The sequence below is a fragment of the Epinephelus fuscoguttatus genome, linkage group LG18 (genome assembly GCF_011397635.1).
Source record: "Epinephelus fuscoguttatus linkage group LG18, E.fuscoguttatus.final_Chr_v1".
In the NCBI taxonomy this organism is placed as follows: Eukaryota; Metazoa; Chordata; class Actinopteri; order Perciformes; family Serranidae; genus Epinephelus; species Epinephelus fuscoguttatus.
The window spans coordinates 28,209,498-28,228,297 of NC_064769.1; the positions used below are offsets into that span (position 1 = coordinate 28,209,498).

Sequence of the window (18,800 nt, forward strand, 5' to 3'; positions counted from 1 at the left end):
TCATCCTTCTTTCTTTCTCTCTCTGTTTCCCTGTCACTGTGTGCGATTCTCACCCTCTGAGCAAAGGGCTTCATGGCGCCTGGAGAGGTCTTCAAATCACAGGCTAACATCTTGAGCATTCAAACTGCTCCGTCGGACACGCTCTACAACCATTACAGCTGCATTTATCATTTAATCTGACACCTTGGACAGCTAGTCAGGCTACATGTTGAACTGTTACTCTGATTATTTAAACCGTCAGAGAAATTTAATTAGCGCTGGGCGTCGCAGAGCCCTTTGGCGCCAGATGTCATGTAGCTGGTTGACCGAACTGTCAGACTGATCATATTAGGGGACAAAGAATCGTGATGAGCCAAATTAGATTTCAGTATCAGGTTTCATTCACAAAGAGACAGTCATTATCAGTGCACTTAATGCAATAAATCTAGAGATAAAGTACGATGTTTATGGGTTGAGACAGATGGTCTAGCAGATGTCACCTTAAAATAAAGTGGACACCAGCCGATGAAATATACCCTCTCTAAAATATGATTTCTGTCAGTAATTTATTGTGAAATGTCTCTAGTCTCTTAGATTTATCTATCTTTCATCTATGTTGTATAAATATATTCTAACATCTTTTGTAAAGAGAAAAGGATTGACAAACTGATGCTATATTTTAATCTTTATGTGATCTATGCTGCGTTGGCATCGTATGTTTCTGCAAACCACAAATACATTACATTTCTATGTTTTATCTGCGTCATATCAACATTTCTAAAGTGACAGACCACTGTTCGAGACCAACACACAACAAAACTGATTGGTTGTTAGCCAGTCATTGCTGTGTTTTCAAACAGGGATGTTTCTTAGCAGCCTTTCGCTACCGAGAATAGTGCCACAAAAAGCAGTTGTTGGTTTTTTTAAAGATTTTTGGGGGGCTTTTTACCTTGATTAGATAGGACAGTCTAAACATGAAGGGGGGAGAGAAGGGAGATGGCATGCAGCAAAGGGCCACAGGCTGGAATTGAACCCCCAGCCACTGAGGCAAGGACATTGCCTTTGTAAATGGGATGACTGCTCTACCCACTGAGCCACCGGGTGCCCCAAGTGGTTGATTTTTTGCGAGATATCACTGAATTTCCTGATGGGATAGTGACTGAAAAAATGGTCTTATTTTACAAAGAAACTGCTGTGTTTCCTGCTGGCATAGGGACTCAAAAGTGATTGTATTCTACAAAGATATCGCTGCGTTTCCTGCCAGATACTGACTTGAAAACTGGATGTATTTTACAAAAACATCACTGCATTTCCTGCCAGGATAGTGACTAAAAAAGTGGTTGTAATTAACAAAGACATGGCTGCGTTTCCTGGCAGATAGTGACTAAAAAAGTGGTTGTATTTTATAAAGATATCACTGTGTTTCCTGCCAGATATTGACTCAAAAGCAGTTGTATTTTACAAAGACATTGCTGTGTTTCCTGCCAGGATAGTGATTCGAAAAGTGGTTGCAATTTACAGAGACACTGCTGCGTTTCTTGCCACCAAAACTGTATTTTCAAGCCCAAACATTAACTTTTCCATAACCGCAACAGGTGATTTTTGTGCCTAAACCCAAGTACACATTATTTAATGCATTACTGAAACATAAAGAACATGAAGAAATGTTTTAACATATTTGCTACATAATAATTTACAAATGCGACTTATCTGTGGTTTCCAGAAATGTACAATGCCGACATTTATCCAGGCGACTGGGTTGTCTGAATGATTTGACCGTTACAATTATATTTTCAAAGTCTGATGGTTTAAATAATACTCAGTTTTTAATCTGGCAAACATATGCATGTGTTTTAAATTGCACGCATTCTTGTATGTTGGGGTTCATGTACTGTATGTGCCTTTTTGTCAATACAGATGTCTAGAATCACACTATGATCATATTGGAGACCTGCAACATATGGTTTACAAATCTCTTCCTGTTTGCTGCTGTGCAACAATCCTCAGGCTAATATCTGACTCCCTCTCTGTGGTCTGACCGACCCCTGTCCTCCGTGCTCTCATCCTCCATGGAGAGAGGAAGTGTATGTCCTCTTCAGGGATCAATAAAGTGCACCAGAGGAAAAATGCTAAGATGACTACACTTTTCCACTGTGACCTGCTGTGTTTGTCAGGGGTTAACTACATTTGGGCTCAGGCACTGATTACCTCATCACACAAAGCCTTTAAACTGATGGTGTTCTTAATTATTTTCAGGAAATCTATGGAAATTCGTAAGAAAAAAAAGTCTTGTTCAGTGTTTGATTGTACTAAAACATCCTCCAGGGAGTTGGATGTTAAGTTGTTCTGATAGGTACACTTAGTTGTCATGCTTTTAAGCCTGTTTTTTGCCAGCAAAAATTAGCATTATCACAGTGCTAATCAAACAGCTATCATTAGGGTGAGCTCCACCGGGGCTCCAAAAATCCAAGATGGTGATGGCCAAAATGCCAAACCAAGGCTTCAAAATGGGAGTCCACAGTCTATGAATGCATCTTTATATGACGTAAAAAGAAAAAAAAAAACAAAACAAAACATATATATAAAATCCATGCTCCTGTATGAGATGTAACGTACAGTTTTACTCAGTTTTACAAATAAAGTAGACAAAATGTCTCGGGGGAATAAATAAAGTAAAAAAAAAAAAGAAAAGAAAATACTGTGGTTGCAATTTGGTAAAACAATGCACTGATTTTTATCTTGACGGCCCAGACAGAATAATCACTTTGCCAACAATGGGTTCCAGATGTTCTTTTTTTTCTCCAAGGTACCCCGGCGAGGGTGAAAGCCATTTGTTGTAAACTGTGCAAAACGAGCACTGTTGAGCAAACAAAAATGTGCAGGCACCATACACAGATGACTCCTTTCCTGCTATAATTAGCCATCATGTGTTCACCTCCTTTCACTGCTTTAGCTGTTTCAGCCCTTTCAGACTGCCACAGCTTGAGTGGTCTCTCTGTCCAAAACATTGGTGTGTTCAGCCCTCCCTGCTCTCCTCTGCAGTGTTAACACACCACTAATCAGAGGGCCACATCAGGAGCTGATTGTGTCAAAGGAATACTTCACCCTACAAATGACCGTTTGTATGTTAATAACTGACCCCGTGTTATGTTGAATTTGTGAATTAAACTTTGTATTTCTTGACGCCGATGAATGAAGAATTCAAAAACAGGGAAAAGTCTTGATGAATTGAAGTCAACAGAAGAACTACAACCTACCACACAACTCGTGCAGTATGATCCAAGACTCATTTATCCAGTGGTATCTCAGTACTCCCCAGACAGACAACGCTTTCCAACGGTGGACTGAATTAAAAGTTGCCTCAATCAGTTAGTTAGGGTGTTAGGTTTCAGACCTAGAGTTGTCTTGCTTTGGTCTGAATCAGGGACTAATTTTGTTCCAAAGTTGTATAATTGCCTAGAGTTGGTTTGTGTTCTCACGGCAGCATTTACAAGCAGACCAGATCAAATGCCTTGCATGAGAAAGCTTCTCTTAATTGGTAAGAATTTCCATGTGGGAAAGACCCAGGAAGTAAACAAAACGTTGAAGAAGAGTACACTTGCAAGATAAATAAATGGCAGATAGCTCCCACCTTCTCTTTAGCCAGTTTGAGCTCTTGAGCTCTGGGAGGCGCTATAGAGTCCCTGTGGAAGTCCTTCATCCCAGCTGCCATCAGTATCCTTAACTCACCAGAATGACTGATGAGTTTTAAACTACAGACAGACAATAAGATGATTTAATGTGTCTAAGTGTTTTGTAATGACTCTCCATGCCTGTCTTACTGACTACTTTTTACAATGTTGTTTTATGTTTGGTGAGCTGAAGACAAATGTCCACCCATGGAGGACAATACAGATATATTTGGTTTATGAAAAATGTTCATCCTGCTTGGACTCTCTGTTCACCATGGAGGCATGTGAGGAAAATTAAGCCTTCTTTCTAAATTCAAGGTAAAACAAGGTGAGTAATTAATATACAAATAGTCCTATTCTATGTTGTGATGCATTGATGACATGTACATCTACAGGATGTTGTTTATCCTGCCCTGTATGTTGTGTTACATCACGTATAAAAATGGACTCTGCATTGACGGAATGTATTTGTGGTCCCTGATTCTAATTTTCTGTGCATTCATCGTCCTCCAAAAATGCTGTCGTTCCAATTCTTTCTTTAAATCCCCACTCAAGAAGTATCTCGCTCATTAAATTCCCATTCACTGAGTTCAACTGTCCGGAGGCGTCTTAAGAGCCTTATCGTCCTAAATGGAATTGTTCCGGGGGAAAGGGGACTCAGTAGCATGAAGCAGACAGCCGAGCTGTGCTTTCCACCCTTTTAAGTCCAAGACAGTTTCAATGGATAGCCAACCTTTCTCCTGCTGTTCCTCGGCTATTAATAGTGCTATTCTTCCGGAAGAAACGACAGGCGAGGCAAGCGAGCATTACAATGCCTCCCTGCAGAGGATGCAAAGTGCTTTTTAATCCCTCAATTAACTGTAGCAGTGACGGGGCAGAGCGTTTATTATTAAGTGTACAAAAAGTTAATGGGAAATCACTAATAATTAATGGCCTTGACAAAAGCTTTAGCTACGATTATGTAATAATTAGAGGTTTGATGTCAAGTTTGCATTTAAATTTCATCAGTTTAATTGTAGGTGTCATCTAAAAAGAGGCTTTGAAGGAGCAGTGTGCAGGATTGGGGGCATCTCGCGGTGAGGACTGCAGACTATTGCAACCAGATGAAACTCTTTGTCATAACAACTTGACATTAACAAGAATGCACCTGTTTTTGAGTTTATGACAAGCTGACATAATGATTATTATTGTTATGACAAAGACATCTTCTGGTAATGTCATCCTGGATAAGGTTAAGTTGTCATAATAAGGACATCCCAGACAAATTTAATGTCAAGTTGTCATGACAAAGACAACATCTGGTAATGTCACTTTGATTAATGTCAAGTTGTCATAATCAAGACAATCCAAACAATGTCAGCTTGTCATTACAAAAACCGGATGACACTTAATGACAGCAGTCATAAACGTTTATGACATGTACATAATGTTCATGACAGCGTCCTGTCATAGTTATGACAATGTCATGTCACCCCTATGTCGATACTTTCAAGTAAAGTGTTACCGGATTTATTCAGTGTTCATTGTTCAGGAGGATTTTACTGGGTGCACATTTATTGACAGAAGTCTCTAATAAAACAAACAGACCGGGTGTCTCATTTATAACCATTGCATATGCACAAAAAAGGGATTGAAATGTGTGTATGCCACTTTCTAAGCAAAAATTGGGATTTATAAAGAAAAACTTGATGAGGAAATGTATGTAAATTTAGGGAACTCTTACCCATGCATACGCACATTTTAGAGACAGGGGAAACTGGGGACACAGATGGTGTGGTGGTGAACTGACGCCAGATTGTGGAGATTAGATGTGAGAGGAATTTTCACCTTAACCATGTAAACCAGGCTAGCTGGATTAATGTTTTCGGCTGTAGTACTAAAAGATAACATCAAACAGCATTATAATTGGAGTATACTGTGCCACCAGTTTTCTGTAATCTCTTCTAACACTGTGCACACATCACCAAAAACCATTTCAGTTTTCAGATAGTTTTAGTATGTAAAATGGCTGCAGAGAACACAAGTATGTGGCCCTGTTTAGACGACAACGGTTTCTCTAAAAACAGAAAAGTCTGTCCTTTGCTTTTTAAAAAACTTCTCCGTTTACATGACGACATTATTGAAATGATACCCGTTCACATGGAGCCACAAAATCTACTGGAAACGCTGTAGTATGCACACCAGGCCAATGGGTGGCAGTGTAAATTTGCAAAGCAACACCACGACATGATGCCATGCGCCTGCGCTGAAGCGCCTTCCTCTACAACGCGGTGATTACAAACCAAAACAAAGAAGACACACTGGCAAAAGCATGCACAGATAACTTTATCTGGATGGACAACGAGGTGGAGTTGCTATAGTAACAGATCTACACTTCACTTCAAATCAACAGGGTGAGCAGCACAAACAGAACTCGGCATTGTTGTTGTGATGGTCGGCATGCCTAGTGACTGGAACCGTAATGCGCATGTGCGAAAAGTCTCAGTTTTCAGAGGAACGGAGACACTACCGTTTCCAAAAAATTGCACTCTGGAACCCGTTTTCAAAACATTGCATTTTCAGGCACCCAAAACACACCTGTCGTGTAAACGATCAGCCAAAACGCAACTAAAATTTACCGTTTTCAGTTGAAGTCGTTGTCGTATAAACGGGACCTGTGTCTGATGTGCTGCGTTGACACTGCAGTACTCCACTTGTCACCCGGCACATCTTCACCACCTGCACATATGGATTGTGTAAATTAGCAAAGACGTCAGGGTGCAACTCTTTTCTTATTTTATATCAGGTAGTGTCTTCCTGTTTGATGCAACATGTTCCCACTGGCTGCTTTTTCTTTAGTTTGTGACCCCACTGGCCACCAAACAATAGGCTCTGTGCTTTCTAACCTCCAGCTCACCCACAAGCACCTCGATTTCTGCAGCAGTGCACTCTGGAGACACTGGAGACCTATGGTGGCCCATAGAGGCCAAACCTAGAAATGTGCAGCAGGGAATAGTTTTATGTTGCAGACTGAAGGGAAGAGGTGGCCTAGACAACTAGTCATGAATTAGGCCTTCTGGTGCTATTTCTGCAAAGGGATTTTAGTAAACTATATCCTGAACATAGTAAATGGGGAGCGGGGAGAAGAAGAAGAAGAAGAAGAAGAAGAAGAAGAAGAAAAAAAATTGGTAAGAAGCATTTTATGGGGCCCCCTAGTGGTCCAATTTCAAGTCTCATTTCTCATTTAGCGTGGATTCTCCACAGAGTTTTATAAGGGCCCCAGGTGATTTAAACTTGTAAATGCAATGAATAAAAAAAAACAATGGAGGGTGCTGATATGGTGGCCGATGCGAAAACGCAAAAGACCATAGCCTATCTAGAGTCGGTGGACAAGGACCCGCTGCCTGTGTAGATATTAACAGCTCATTCTCATGTAACAAAAGCAAGATGGTTATTATTCTCAGGTAGTTATAAACTAATGAAAACAAAGTTCTGAATATTATATTCCATTTCTGCCAATATATCCCTCTTTCACACTGGACTTTAACTCAGCTCAATAAGCCAAAACTTCCAAACCAAAAACACTGGCCATGATGACTAAATGCTCTTGGTGACTTTAAGACAATGTGAGACTGTTTTATTCATCTTTCAGTGACTGAAATTTGGTATTTTGGTAACAGCAATATAAAAAACTCTTGAGGAACATATCAGGGAAATATTAGAGATTCACCAAAGTGGTGAAATTAATGGGAAGTTTAATTAAAAACCTCATATACCGACAACTGCTTGAAAAAGGTTACACTGCTTCTTGTTAAACTGTTCCCAGATGTTGCTCCCCTCAGTTATCGGTAAAACAAAGCACCTTCCCATAAAATGTTTATCTGAATTGCGTACTATTATGAGGTAAGTAAATGCCAAAAGGCTCTCCTTGTAATTTGTCATAATTTTAAAGCGAAAGGCCTTTGTATACACAGCCAAGGATTTGAAGCATTATGGCAAAGGGTTTGTAGAGCATGGATTTCAAACAGGAAATACGCACTGCGGTAGGTATTTCTATCTGTTGGAAATAATTTATGTAGCATAATTCCACTTACGCTACATGAGTAAATCTTCCCGACATTATGACTCATTAATTACCCTTCAGATTAATCAGTGTTAAAGTCCAGTAAAACCATTTGTCAACAACAAAAAAAGACTAAGAGTCTACAGCCACGCTAGAGGCTCTGTGAGGCTGAGGCGTCCACTGTAAGGATACTGAACTGAAGTGAAATGAATAAAGGTTTGTTTTTGGTCCTCAGCAGTTGTGGTGAAGTAAACTGATGAACGGTGGTGGTTGTATGTTAAAGGGACAGTTCACCCCAAATCAAAAATACTTGTTTATCAATCTAGATTGTTTTGGTGCGAGTTGCAGAGTGTTGGAGATATCAGCCATAGAGATGTCTGCCTTCTCTCCAGTATAATGGAACTAGATGGCACTCAGCTTGTGGTGTTCAAAGTGCCAAAAAAATGCATTTAAAAAAATCAACAGCAATGTCTCTTTCCAGAAATCATCATCAACAAACACAGACTTTTACTCAGACGAGTGGTGTTTGCGTTTAGTAAGATTATAAAGCCAAACCCTGTTCTTTTTTCCTAAACCTTACAACGTGCTTTTGTTGCCTAAACCTGACCACATGTTTTTCTTAGCTAAACATAACCATGTATGTTAGTTGTTGAAGGCAACAAAACACCAGTTTGCGGTGTTTTACCGATGGAGTGTGTTTATTTTGAGAGAAGACAATGCATGTAATAGGCAAAACTTGACACGGCGTCCCAGAACATCAACAACCAACACACCCAGGGTACCTTGCACGTTGTATCTGGATGTGGTAAGTCCATGGCCAAAGGTCGATACGTGGTGAAGTTGGAGTGACAATGTGTTGGAACTGTCCTTTTGATGAACGATGTACAGGTGAAGCTGATAAATAAAAACCCACCCAGGGCACAATTTAGGCTAGAACCGCCACTGCTTGTAGTGCTAAAATGTATGTCTATACAAAACTTCATGACAATCCATTCAATAGTTGTCCAGACATTAACTCAAAACACAACCTAATGGTGGTGCTAGAGGAAGTGTCAGGGGTCACTACAGTCAGTAGGATTCATCCTCTGCGGACCATGAATGTCGGTACAAAATTATATAATGATCCATGGAATAGATGTGGAGATATTACCATCTAGACAAAAGTGGTGACTTGATAGACCAACCAACCAGCAGTGTAATGTCTAGAGCTCATGTTTCCCCAGGTGAATAAAATGTAACTTCATCACAATTAAAGGATTTACTTCACGAAAACTGTTCTCATGTTGTCAGGCTGGGAAATAAATGGTCTATTATAGGTTACAAAGTACCACAGTTATGAGCCGTTTTGTCAGAGTCGGCATTGCATTTTTCACATGCTGGATATCTGCCGATGTCTTCAGTCTAATTGTTTTTCCAACCCCAGAAGCTTACTCCCAAATACCAAAAAGGTGCAGACATTCCCAGAAACACATCCTCCGTTCTGCTGACTCACTGCTCTCACTCTGCATTTTGCGAGGAATGTTCTGCAGTAGTTGACTGGGGCCACTTTGACAGACCCACAACAGTCGAGCAGCAGAAACCTTTTTATTGCTTTTAACCACTGATTCCTGGCAGCGAAAGGAAGGTGTTGCAAGTACGCACAAGCTACAACTGGACCTCACACACATCCACGACTACACACCCATTGAATTAGTAAACATTATGAACTCCCACACAAACAGATTGTTCTGCACCAACAGCAATCAGGGTTAATCCTCTGTGGTATCACAAAGAATAATGAATTATTGGTCAAGACCACAACTGAACCTCATATGTCATAAATAATGGGGTAGAAACACAATGAAAATTGATGGTGTGCATTCAGGTGCCCCTATTTTTTAAATGTCCTGTAATGGAGTTAAGACAACAACTTCTTTGTTAGAGGTAAAAGTACAATTTCTCAAACCCTCACTGCTTAAACAAACTTCCCAGAAAGAGATATGTGTTTGAATCTGCAGAGCTTTATTATCAAGGCAGAAGCCACAGCAGCTATAACGAGCCTAATCATCTGTAATTGATGTTTATCAGACATCAGGAAGCTTGATTCCTCTCCTGATTGATTGAAAAGCTATTTTCTATTAACTCCTGCCCGTGCTAGTCGAGGGCCGGACACATCTGCAAGGCTCAGGAAATCGTTTACCCTGACGCACTGATGAGCTCTTGTACAGTTGGAAATAATCTCCCGAGAGCTTGCCTTTGTTCTGCAGGCAACAAGTCACCAGCACACGTACAATGGCAGTCATTTACCAGTATGCAGGAACTGATGTAACAAAGTCTTTTGTGAAAATATGTCTGTAATTTTAGGGGAGCTGCTGAAAGTGGGGAAGTTACAGTGGTTATCAAGGCGACTCCTCCCATCACAGATGTTGTTGTTGAACCAGACCTACATTACGTCCAGAAGAAGCCAGCTCACACCAACTTCTTCTTGTAACTACTACAGCTGTTTGAAGCGCTACTGTAGGATGACTTCGCCATCTCACCATCAGCTGTTTCCTCTGCTTACCTCCGTGTAAACAGCAGGAGGGATTTTGTATCTGTATCCTCGCAATACATATTTTAACAATTTCTATACTAATTTATTTATTTATTTTTTAATAAGTGAATGAGCTTTTAATATTACCCTTAAACTGATTTGTTTTTGACACATAAATGAATTAAATTTTGATACATAACACATTAAAATAATTACACCCCTTAAAATCAAGAGGGCTTTGCAACCTCACGTGGCTCTTTGGCGCACCCCTAAGGGGGTCGCGCCCACCTGTTTGGGAACCACTGCTCTAAGGCACTGGTTCTCTCTCTAGTGATACGCAAAGGGACGAGTGCAGCAACAACAAATTCTCACTCCGACCTCATCAACATTTGGCCATCGACTATGGACAAGGTACCCTGGGTGCGTTGGTTGTTGATGTTCTGGGATGCCGTGTCAACTTCTGCCTGTTACATGCATTGTCTGTGTTAAAAATAAACTTCCATTTTCACAGGAAATGTACTGTTTGCATAGAGTCTCTTTCAAAATAAACCCACTACATCAGTACAACACAGCAAACTGACGTTTTTTCCTTCAACAACAAACGCATGTGGTTACGTTTGGCCAACACACATACATGTAGCCTGGAAAACTTGGAAAAGCCAGACCCAAATCTAGAAAAATTTAGGGTCTGGCCATGAGTAATGCAAATGGCTCAAGTCAAGGGGCGGCACCAAGCATGCATTTGAAAATATCACTGCACTCAATTGGATAACACTACGACCAATCAGAACAATACACGGGGTGACGTATCCAGAGCGCTACCAGCGGAGCTAACTGGTAGATTAGACTCTTGCCGTATCCGGTCAGCAAAACGGCAAAAACGTCCTTCTTGCAAAGGAAAGATTCGAGCGCCGTCGTCTGTTCCTCTTTTAGAGAAAAAGCCAAGTCTAACTCGTTCATTGTAGCGGCCAAAGCCGTTTCAAACAACTTCTGTTCATCCGTAGCCATCTTGCAATGTTTAATGATTCCGGACTTCGTCGTCGCAGCGCTGTCGTCATCTGTTTAGCTCGCCTCTGGCCCGCCTATATCAGATACACTACGCTGATCGGTCAATACTGATTGCCAGAGTGACTCGCTGAGCAAATTCAAATTGTGCTCTCGCAAGAACACTGGATTTCCAGGGTAACATACATGGTTAGCTTTCAGAAAAAAGAACAGAGTTTGGCTTTATAATCTTACAGGACGTGAACACCGCTCTCCCAGGTGAACGTTGGGGTTTGTTGGACCCATACACCAAACCTCCCACCCATCCTACTGTGACTTTCATCACCTTAACTTTGGTTTGTGTCGCGTCGTGTTTCTCCCTGACGCTGGCCGCGCATTATGTCGAACTTAAAGGACAGCTTTTTTTGTCGGTGTCTGATGCCGCAAGTCACTGCTCAAGCACCGGTTTTCTATGACATCAAAGAACAGCTTGGCTTTACAATCTTAGTGGAAGTGACCAGTGAAAGTTGGTGGTTGTTGGACCCATCCACCACCCCTCCCACCCTTCCTACTCAGAGTTCCGTCGCCATAACTTTTGCTGTTGTCTTGTTTCCACTTGATGCCACTGAGTGCCATTTAACAATGGCGACCGCCCACATATCTTGCTGACATGAAAGGTCAGCCTTTTTTGTCAGTGTGTAACACCAGAAGTCACTGACTAAGCGCCAGTTTTTGAGGACTTTGGAGTGAGACCGGGTTGGCTGCAATGATTCCTAAAACCTGGAAACAGGTTAGCATTTTTGCACCTCTGGTTCCCTTGTCTTGAGACAAGGACTAAGACTATACGCGTAACTCTCAGCATCAAATATTGTTGTGGATAGGCTTATATTGGAGTTTGTTAAAAACCCAGTGCGTCTCACAGATACACCAAAGGGTTCCTTCAGCATCTGTGTCACATGCCAAAGGGACATGACAAAGCATTAGTATATGTTGACCTGGGAATGAGAACGGGCTGGGTACATGGTTGTAGAACCACTGCTCTGGTGTCTAGTTTTAAGTCTTCTTCTTCAACATTTTGTCTTTTCTGTCTAGAGGTAGATGAAAAGACTGATACAGGCTGAAGCCTGACGATGATTAGCCTAGCTTAGCATAAACACTGGAGGCTGTCCAAAGTTCAACAATAAACTTACCAGCACCTCTTAAGGTCACTAATTAACACACCGTATCTTATTTAATCCATACACAAACAGAAAACTACCAATGACAATTTTTGCACTACATATTTGTGGATGAACAATACTTTTGTGCCATCACGTATGAACAGATTTAAAAGTAGAACCCTCAACATTTCTGTTTTAGGAACAAGAGTTTAGTAGTGAAACAGATACCAAACATGCACAAGACATAAGGCAGAATTCAGTGGTTTTAATTCTCAGATCTGCAATAAGTTAGACATAGATACATAGATTTTTGGGTTATGTTGCAGCTCAGTGTGAGGCAGGAAAGGAAGTGGTGGTCGTCCTCTGTTTCGCTGCCTAGATGAGCAGAGTCCTAGACTTCCCAGCATGGCCGGTACACTCGTCCCACCATGCACCTCATTGTGTCCCTCCTCAGGATGGGGATGCTCAGGTCCTGGCCGGCGTCTCTATGCTCGATGACGATGCTGTTGTCGTCAGCTCTCCGTTTGTTAAGGGACAGTCCATTGTGCGGCACCCGCAGGTCCCTCCACAGGCTTGGATCAGCGATGACGATTACCCTCGGCCCTCTGGTTTTGCCCACAGTGGGTAGATCTGCATCGCCGAGGCTGTTTTCTGGCGTTTCATCGCTCAGCAGTGAGGCGAAAGTATCCTGTTCCAAGGAGCCGTCGTCAGTCTTGCCCATGGGTAACGCCACTGACATTGTATAGCACTCCAATAAGAGTGCTGCGGCGAAGATGACGGACATGAGTGACTGTCTCATGGTGAAGATCTTGCAAAGCGCTGCGTTCGTGAAGGAGTGTCTTTCCAGAGCTCTTGCTTCGTTGTTCTGACCCCAAGATTGTATCACGCTCTTTTATACCATTTTGGATACGCTGGATTGGCCACGTTGAATTGTGTCCGATCGTGGCGTCTCCTGTTGTGTCCAGGAAATTAGTTGAAAGCCTTAAAAGCCAATTGAGCAGAACTCTCGCAGTGTTCAAGAGTGTTGTTTTGGCAGAAAGTTAATTAAAATCATCTCCAACGTGGTGAGTGATATTAGACTCCTGATGATGAAACAGTGGGATTTCTTTGAGCAGGTGACACAGAGGAAAACATTAATCCAAAATGACTGCCCTTTAAAACAACACGGAGGGATTACTCACCCGTGAGGCTCATTGTGGCATCAGATGCTCAAAGATAAAACCTGTCCTCTCATGGCATTGTTGCAACGATCTTATATGGGATTTAATCTTGGATTAGTGCAAAAGAAAGCAAACAAATGTGTTTGTGTCTTTGTGGCAGCAGTTTCCTGTCGACGTGTCAAAGAGAAAGTTCGGAAATGTTTCTTTATAGGAGAATATTTGCTCCCAAGGCCCTGAGGTGGAAGATGATTTGATCTCTTGCTGGACCGCAGTATAATTACAATCCTCCCTAATTACGGTTGCCAGATGGGTGCTGCTGGAGCTTTGCACACCTGGGCTTGCATAAGATCCATATGAAATGTAATTTATGCAGGTGGCATTTCAGTCAGATCAAACGGGTTGACAAATTAGCGTTTTTATTTGTGATTCGGATCATTTCATGCCATCGCTGTTCCAGAAAAGGTTAAAAAAAAGAGGTTATGTCCACCAAGATGTTCAGACCAGAGGCTGTGAATACGCTCATGAGCACTAAAACTTATTACACTTAACACGATTAAGCACTGTAGTTTGACAGTGAGGGGATTTGAGATTTTACTGACGTGATTTGCAGCACATTATAAAACTTTGATGGCTAGACGTATAATTTGATGTCATTAAATTGTTAAGGTTATTTTAGTCTTGGTAATGTGCAGCTGGGCAGTTCAGATGGGAAGTGCCGTGGACCATTTCTTAGTGAAAACCATGTCTGTGGTTTCTCAAAAGTCTGGCATTTGAGAATTATCTACACCCTGTTTTTATGACCGTCTGAAAGGCCTTGTGTGGTTTTCAGGAGACAGACGGTTTTGTTTAAATCTTATCTTTCATTCCTCGGTGTCAGATAGTCATCATCGATGGGACGGATGGAGCTCACATGCAGATGGTGTTAATGGCACTAAAGAGCTTGTAGCTGTTTTTGGATGAAACCCATATGGATCTGTAAAACAGAGGTGTTTTAGGAATGAGGAAAATAATAGTTTTATCCCTCAAGATAATATTTTTTGGCCAAAATTTCAAATCCACACGGTAAACCTGTCAGTAAAAGGACCAATGAAAAATATCATGTAATCTCTCAGATTCTCATTTATTCCCTTTTATATGAACAGTAACAGCACTTATTTGACGTTTAGGCAACTTTAACTAGTTGGTTAGGGTCAGGGAGTAGTTAAGGTTAAGTTAAGGAAGTCACATAAATACCAAGGCCAGACCTCTAGAAAGCACTGAAAAAAATCAACATAATGACCAATTATATGTATTAGAGCTACTGCTACTGCTCTTTCAGGAGACCGTTAAAGGAAACCAACGGTAACCTGGAAACGGAAACCTGCTGGTAGGAGTCAAAACTTGGTCCCTAGTGTTGATGTCACACACTTTGTACGCCTCACCCTTAAAGGGACAGTTTTTAATTTTTATAAGAATACCTTTTTGTGATAGTCTTCAACTCAACTTCAACTACAACTTTATTATTATCCCAAAGGAAACTTGTTCTACAGCAGGAATCAAGACATCGAAAATATTAAAACTTCCCCAGCTCAAGTGAAAACAAAGATATTCACTCAACCAGAAACTGAAATGGTCTGAAAACAGAACAGTAAATGCATCTTCACGTCAAGTGCTGTGCAGTGGCAATAGGTAAAATACATAGTAATAAATAATCAAGGTACACAATATAAAAACTATATAATCTAGATACGCATAAGAGACAGCAAGCTAGGCTAGCAAATTAAGCTTATCAATGGCGTCAGGGATACAAGAAGCTCTGGCACGCCTTGTTTTTGTTCTAGCTATTCTGAAACGGCAGCCAGATGGAAGGAGCTCAAACTCCACGAGAAGAGGGTTGTCAGGACATTTAAGGATTTGTTGAGCCTTACTGTCACTACAACCTCTGCCTCCTCCTAGTGCTTCTAATGACATTTGCAACAATCCACCACACGTGAAGGACAACAACCAAGGAGCCGAGTCGTCTCTAATGCAGCTGTCAATCACATCAATCACTGCTCGTGAACTGCGGTCACACTGTCAAGCTAGGCAGCGCTGATAAAATGTGAATCAAGATCCTCTTACTGCATTGCCAACCTGGTCTCACTCACAGCTCATCAAATACTAACACTTGGTAACTGCTGTAGTAGAAAGAGTGAGAAAGTCTGCATAGGCGGGCAGAACGGGAGCTGGATGGGTCAAACACACTTTGGACTTTCAGCCAGGGGCCCGCTGTTTGTGTTCCATGTGAAACCAAAAGTAAATTGAGTTATTTTAATAACAACAAAGTGTGCTAGTATGTGTAGCATGTGTTGCTAGTGACGAACGGGATGTGACATTACATTACGTTTGTAACAAACCCCGCCCTATTCGGACTTCCTCCACCTTAACTTTTGTTGTTGTCCTGCTGCGTTTCCCCCTGATGCTGCCAAAGTTCTTGTTGGTGTCTGACACTGTAAGTCACTGACCAAGCGCTGGTTTTCTACGACTTCAGTGAGGGAGCGTGTTGCGCCCACCAGTCGGAGCAAACTTTCTTATTTTACAGCTAAACAGTACACAAAAAATGTGTTTCTGAAAACATCTGAGGTTTGATATAGGCGGTACAGTAAGAGAATCTTGATTTATATTTGATCAGTGCTGCCTAGTCTGATGGTTTGACTGTAGTCTGTGAGCCGTAACTGACATGATTGACAGCTGTGTTATAGAGTCATCAGCTCTGATTGGTTGTTTTCATGATATGAGGAGGAGGATCATCATTTTTTTTTTTCACAGAGTTACAGCGTGTCATGTATGACTGTGTAGTCGTACATGAGAACACATTGTTTTTATAGATACTATCTGTAGCTGTGATGGTGTGTTCAGACTAAATACAGTTTGCTGTGGGAGGTGTGAACTGAAGCAAAGACACTGTGTATCTTCATGTACAATAAGAAGAAGATAAGTAGAGGAGTCTGAAGGAAAAACTGTTTTTTAGAGTCTGAGCTGTGTTTTCTTGGTTGATCTGTGCGCTTATTGAATTACAGCTGCATGCCATGTGTCCATTACGAAACTTATTTTATATTTTTGCAATCCTATTCAATATTCTCAATGCCAGTCTACTAAATCCCACTTTGGATACCTGTATAAAAACCACTGCGTGTTCTTTGACACTTTATTTTTGTTCCTTACGCTTCTGGAAAACAGGGAAACGGAGGCAGGGAACATTTTCCATGTTTGCCCTCGGGTGTGAAGCACGAGCCGCCCACTGTCAGTGTTTGTGTGCCACACACAATACCACATTTCATCAAAAAGAAGAAGTAAAAATGGATCTCTGAAAGGCCAAGATGTGCTGACCAGCTGACTACACCGATGAGCGCCAACCAAAACACGACGCCTTGGCTCAGGAGTTTGAAGGAGGGGGTGTAAAAGGACTGGGTGCTGAGGGAAGATGTACATAACACCAGCAGCCCCTGCAGCACAGCGCCGCTTCTCTTTATTACGATACTGAGCGGCAGGCCACACGGCGCAAGCTTAAGTGTTATTCCAGCTAGGTAAATACAAGACGCAGATCTGACAGCGGTAAATGTATTAACAGGCACAAATTGAATTATGTTGTTGAAATTCCAACACGCTGCGTTCTGCCAGCTGCCTCTGAGCTTGTGCCGATTTAAATCTAGGTTTTTGTTCGCTCGCAGACAGGTTAAGGATTTCTATACCACAACATGCACAGTGGATTTCCCTTTACAGGGACAGGAAGATCTGGTGGAAAGTCACTGGATGTTCTCGAGTAAGCAACTTCAGAGTTCTGTTTTATACACCAAGGCAAAGCTGGAAAATAACTATGTATTCATGTAGTGTTGTATGTAAATATTTAACATGAGTACATGGGATACTTTTTACTTACTTTTAATTACTACTTATCAGAGGGAAGAGTGTAGAAGGAGACAGGAAACAAGGTGATAATATAAAGGCCCAGACACATCAAAATGGGCCTGACTGCTTCGTCGACTGATGCTGCTGTGTCTCAGCCAAATAAGTTGCACATGAAGACACCACAAAGACTAGGCTACAACTGTCGGTCGACCAGCACATACGTTCTGTGGCTGCATGAGAGAAAACAACTCTCCACACCAGCAGACTGTGGTTGTCTGTAATTGTTATTCAAAAGGGGAAACAGGAAGACCACCTTGACGCTGATGAGCCAGTTAGCACATTAACAACACAATCCAGTGTTGACAGAACAGAGCATATTTACTGTGCACCAGTGAACATTTCTGCTAAAGAGCTCAAATAATTCTACCCTATGTAACAAGTTTGTTTTGAATTCAATCCCTCTTGACTTTTTCACAATTTACAATTGTCACTCCATTTCTCTTCTCATGTGCTGAGCTGAACTGCCAATCAGAAGGATTTCATTCACCTTCAGGCTCCGCAGTTGCCTGAATCGGTGGGGTAAAAGCCAAGTAGTGCCAACTGTGTGGGACACCACACTGACAAAGGCTGCAGACACTCACCAACGGCCCAACTTTGACCAACGGCTTACCGTCTGCTTGGTGTGTCAGGGCCGTAATGTGCAACAAAGGTCCTTGGCTGGAATCAAACCTATTGTCACTGTGATAATGTGGCATTTGTCCTAACCATTAGGTTACTGTGGTATCCATGTCTGTACATGTATCTGAGGTCAAGGAAAACAGTCACCTATTTTAGTGGCTTTGAGGGTCATCTTGAATAAAAAGAATAGAAAAAAGAAATATTGCATCATAATTATTAAAGGTGCCATAATGTGAAAACTCAGATTTCAATGTCTTTTTAGAAAATATCCGATATCCACCTTATTTTCAAACACAGAAGTAAATAGTGATCAACTTGCGTGTTTTTGTGCGTGACTTCCGGTCAGCCGCTTTCCCTCATGCTTTCCCTTACCGGAGCTAACGGTGCAAGCTAATTTTTTTCAATTTTCAATTGTTTATGTTAGTCAATCAGTTAGTTAGTTAGTTAGTCTGTGTATTTTATATAGATAACTGTGCCCACGTTTCCGTTATCCGGTAATTGCCGGTAAAAATAATTCCCTTTAAACACGAATAAATCGCACGTCAATCAAAAACTATGAACCAAAAAAGCACAGTCTATCCCGAGTGAGAGAAACTGCTTGATCCCCGTCTCCAGTGTACCAGCAGAGAACCTGCAGAACCGAATCAGCGAAAAAACACACCGGGCTAAGCCTCTCTACCTGAGCAGCTGAAGCTGCGGCTCGCACCCCCGACACACAGACACACAGATAGTGCTTCTGCATGCCAG

General features: G+C 41.6%; 1 protein-coding gene across 1 annotated transcript; it reads right to left on the minus strand.

The window, feature by feature from the left end:
• Positions 1-12,593: 12,593 nt before the first annotated feature.
• On the minus strand, positions 12,594-13,198 carry pmchl (pro-melanin-concentrating hormone, like). The gene has a single exon (XM_049604308.1). The coding sequence runs from the start codon at positions 13,145-13,147 to the stop codon at positions 12,740-12,742; it is 408 nt and encodes a 135-aa protein (XP_049460265.1). The 5' UTR covers positions 13,148-13,198; the 3' UTR covers positions 12,594-12,739.
• Positions 13,199-18,800: the final 5,602 nt, after the last annotated feature.

Coding starts and splice junctions, on each gene's coding strand:
- pmchl (XM_049604308.1), bottom strand. CDS start 13,147: ATGAGACAGTCACTCATGTCCGTCATCTTCGCCGCAGCACTCTTATTG.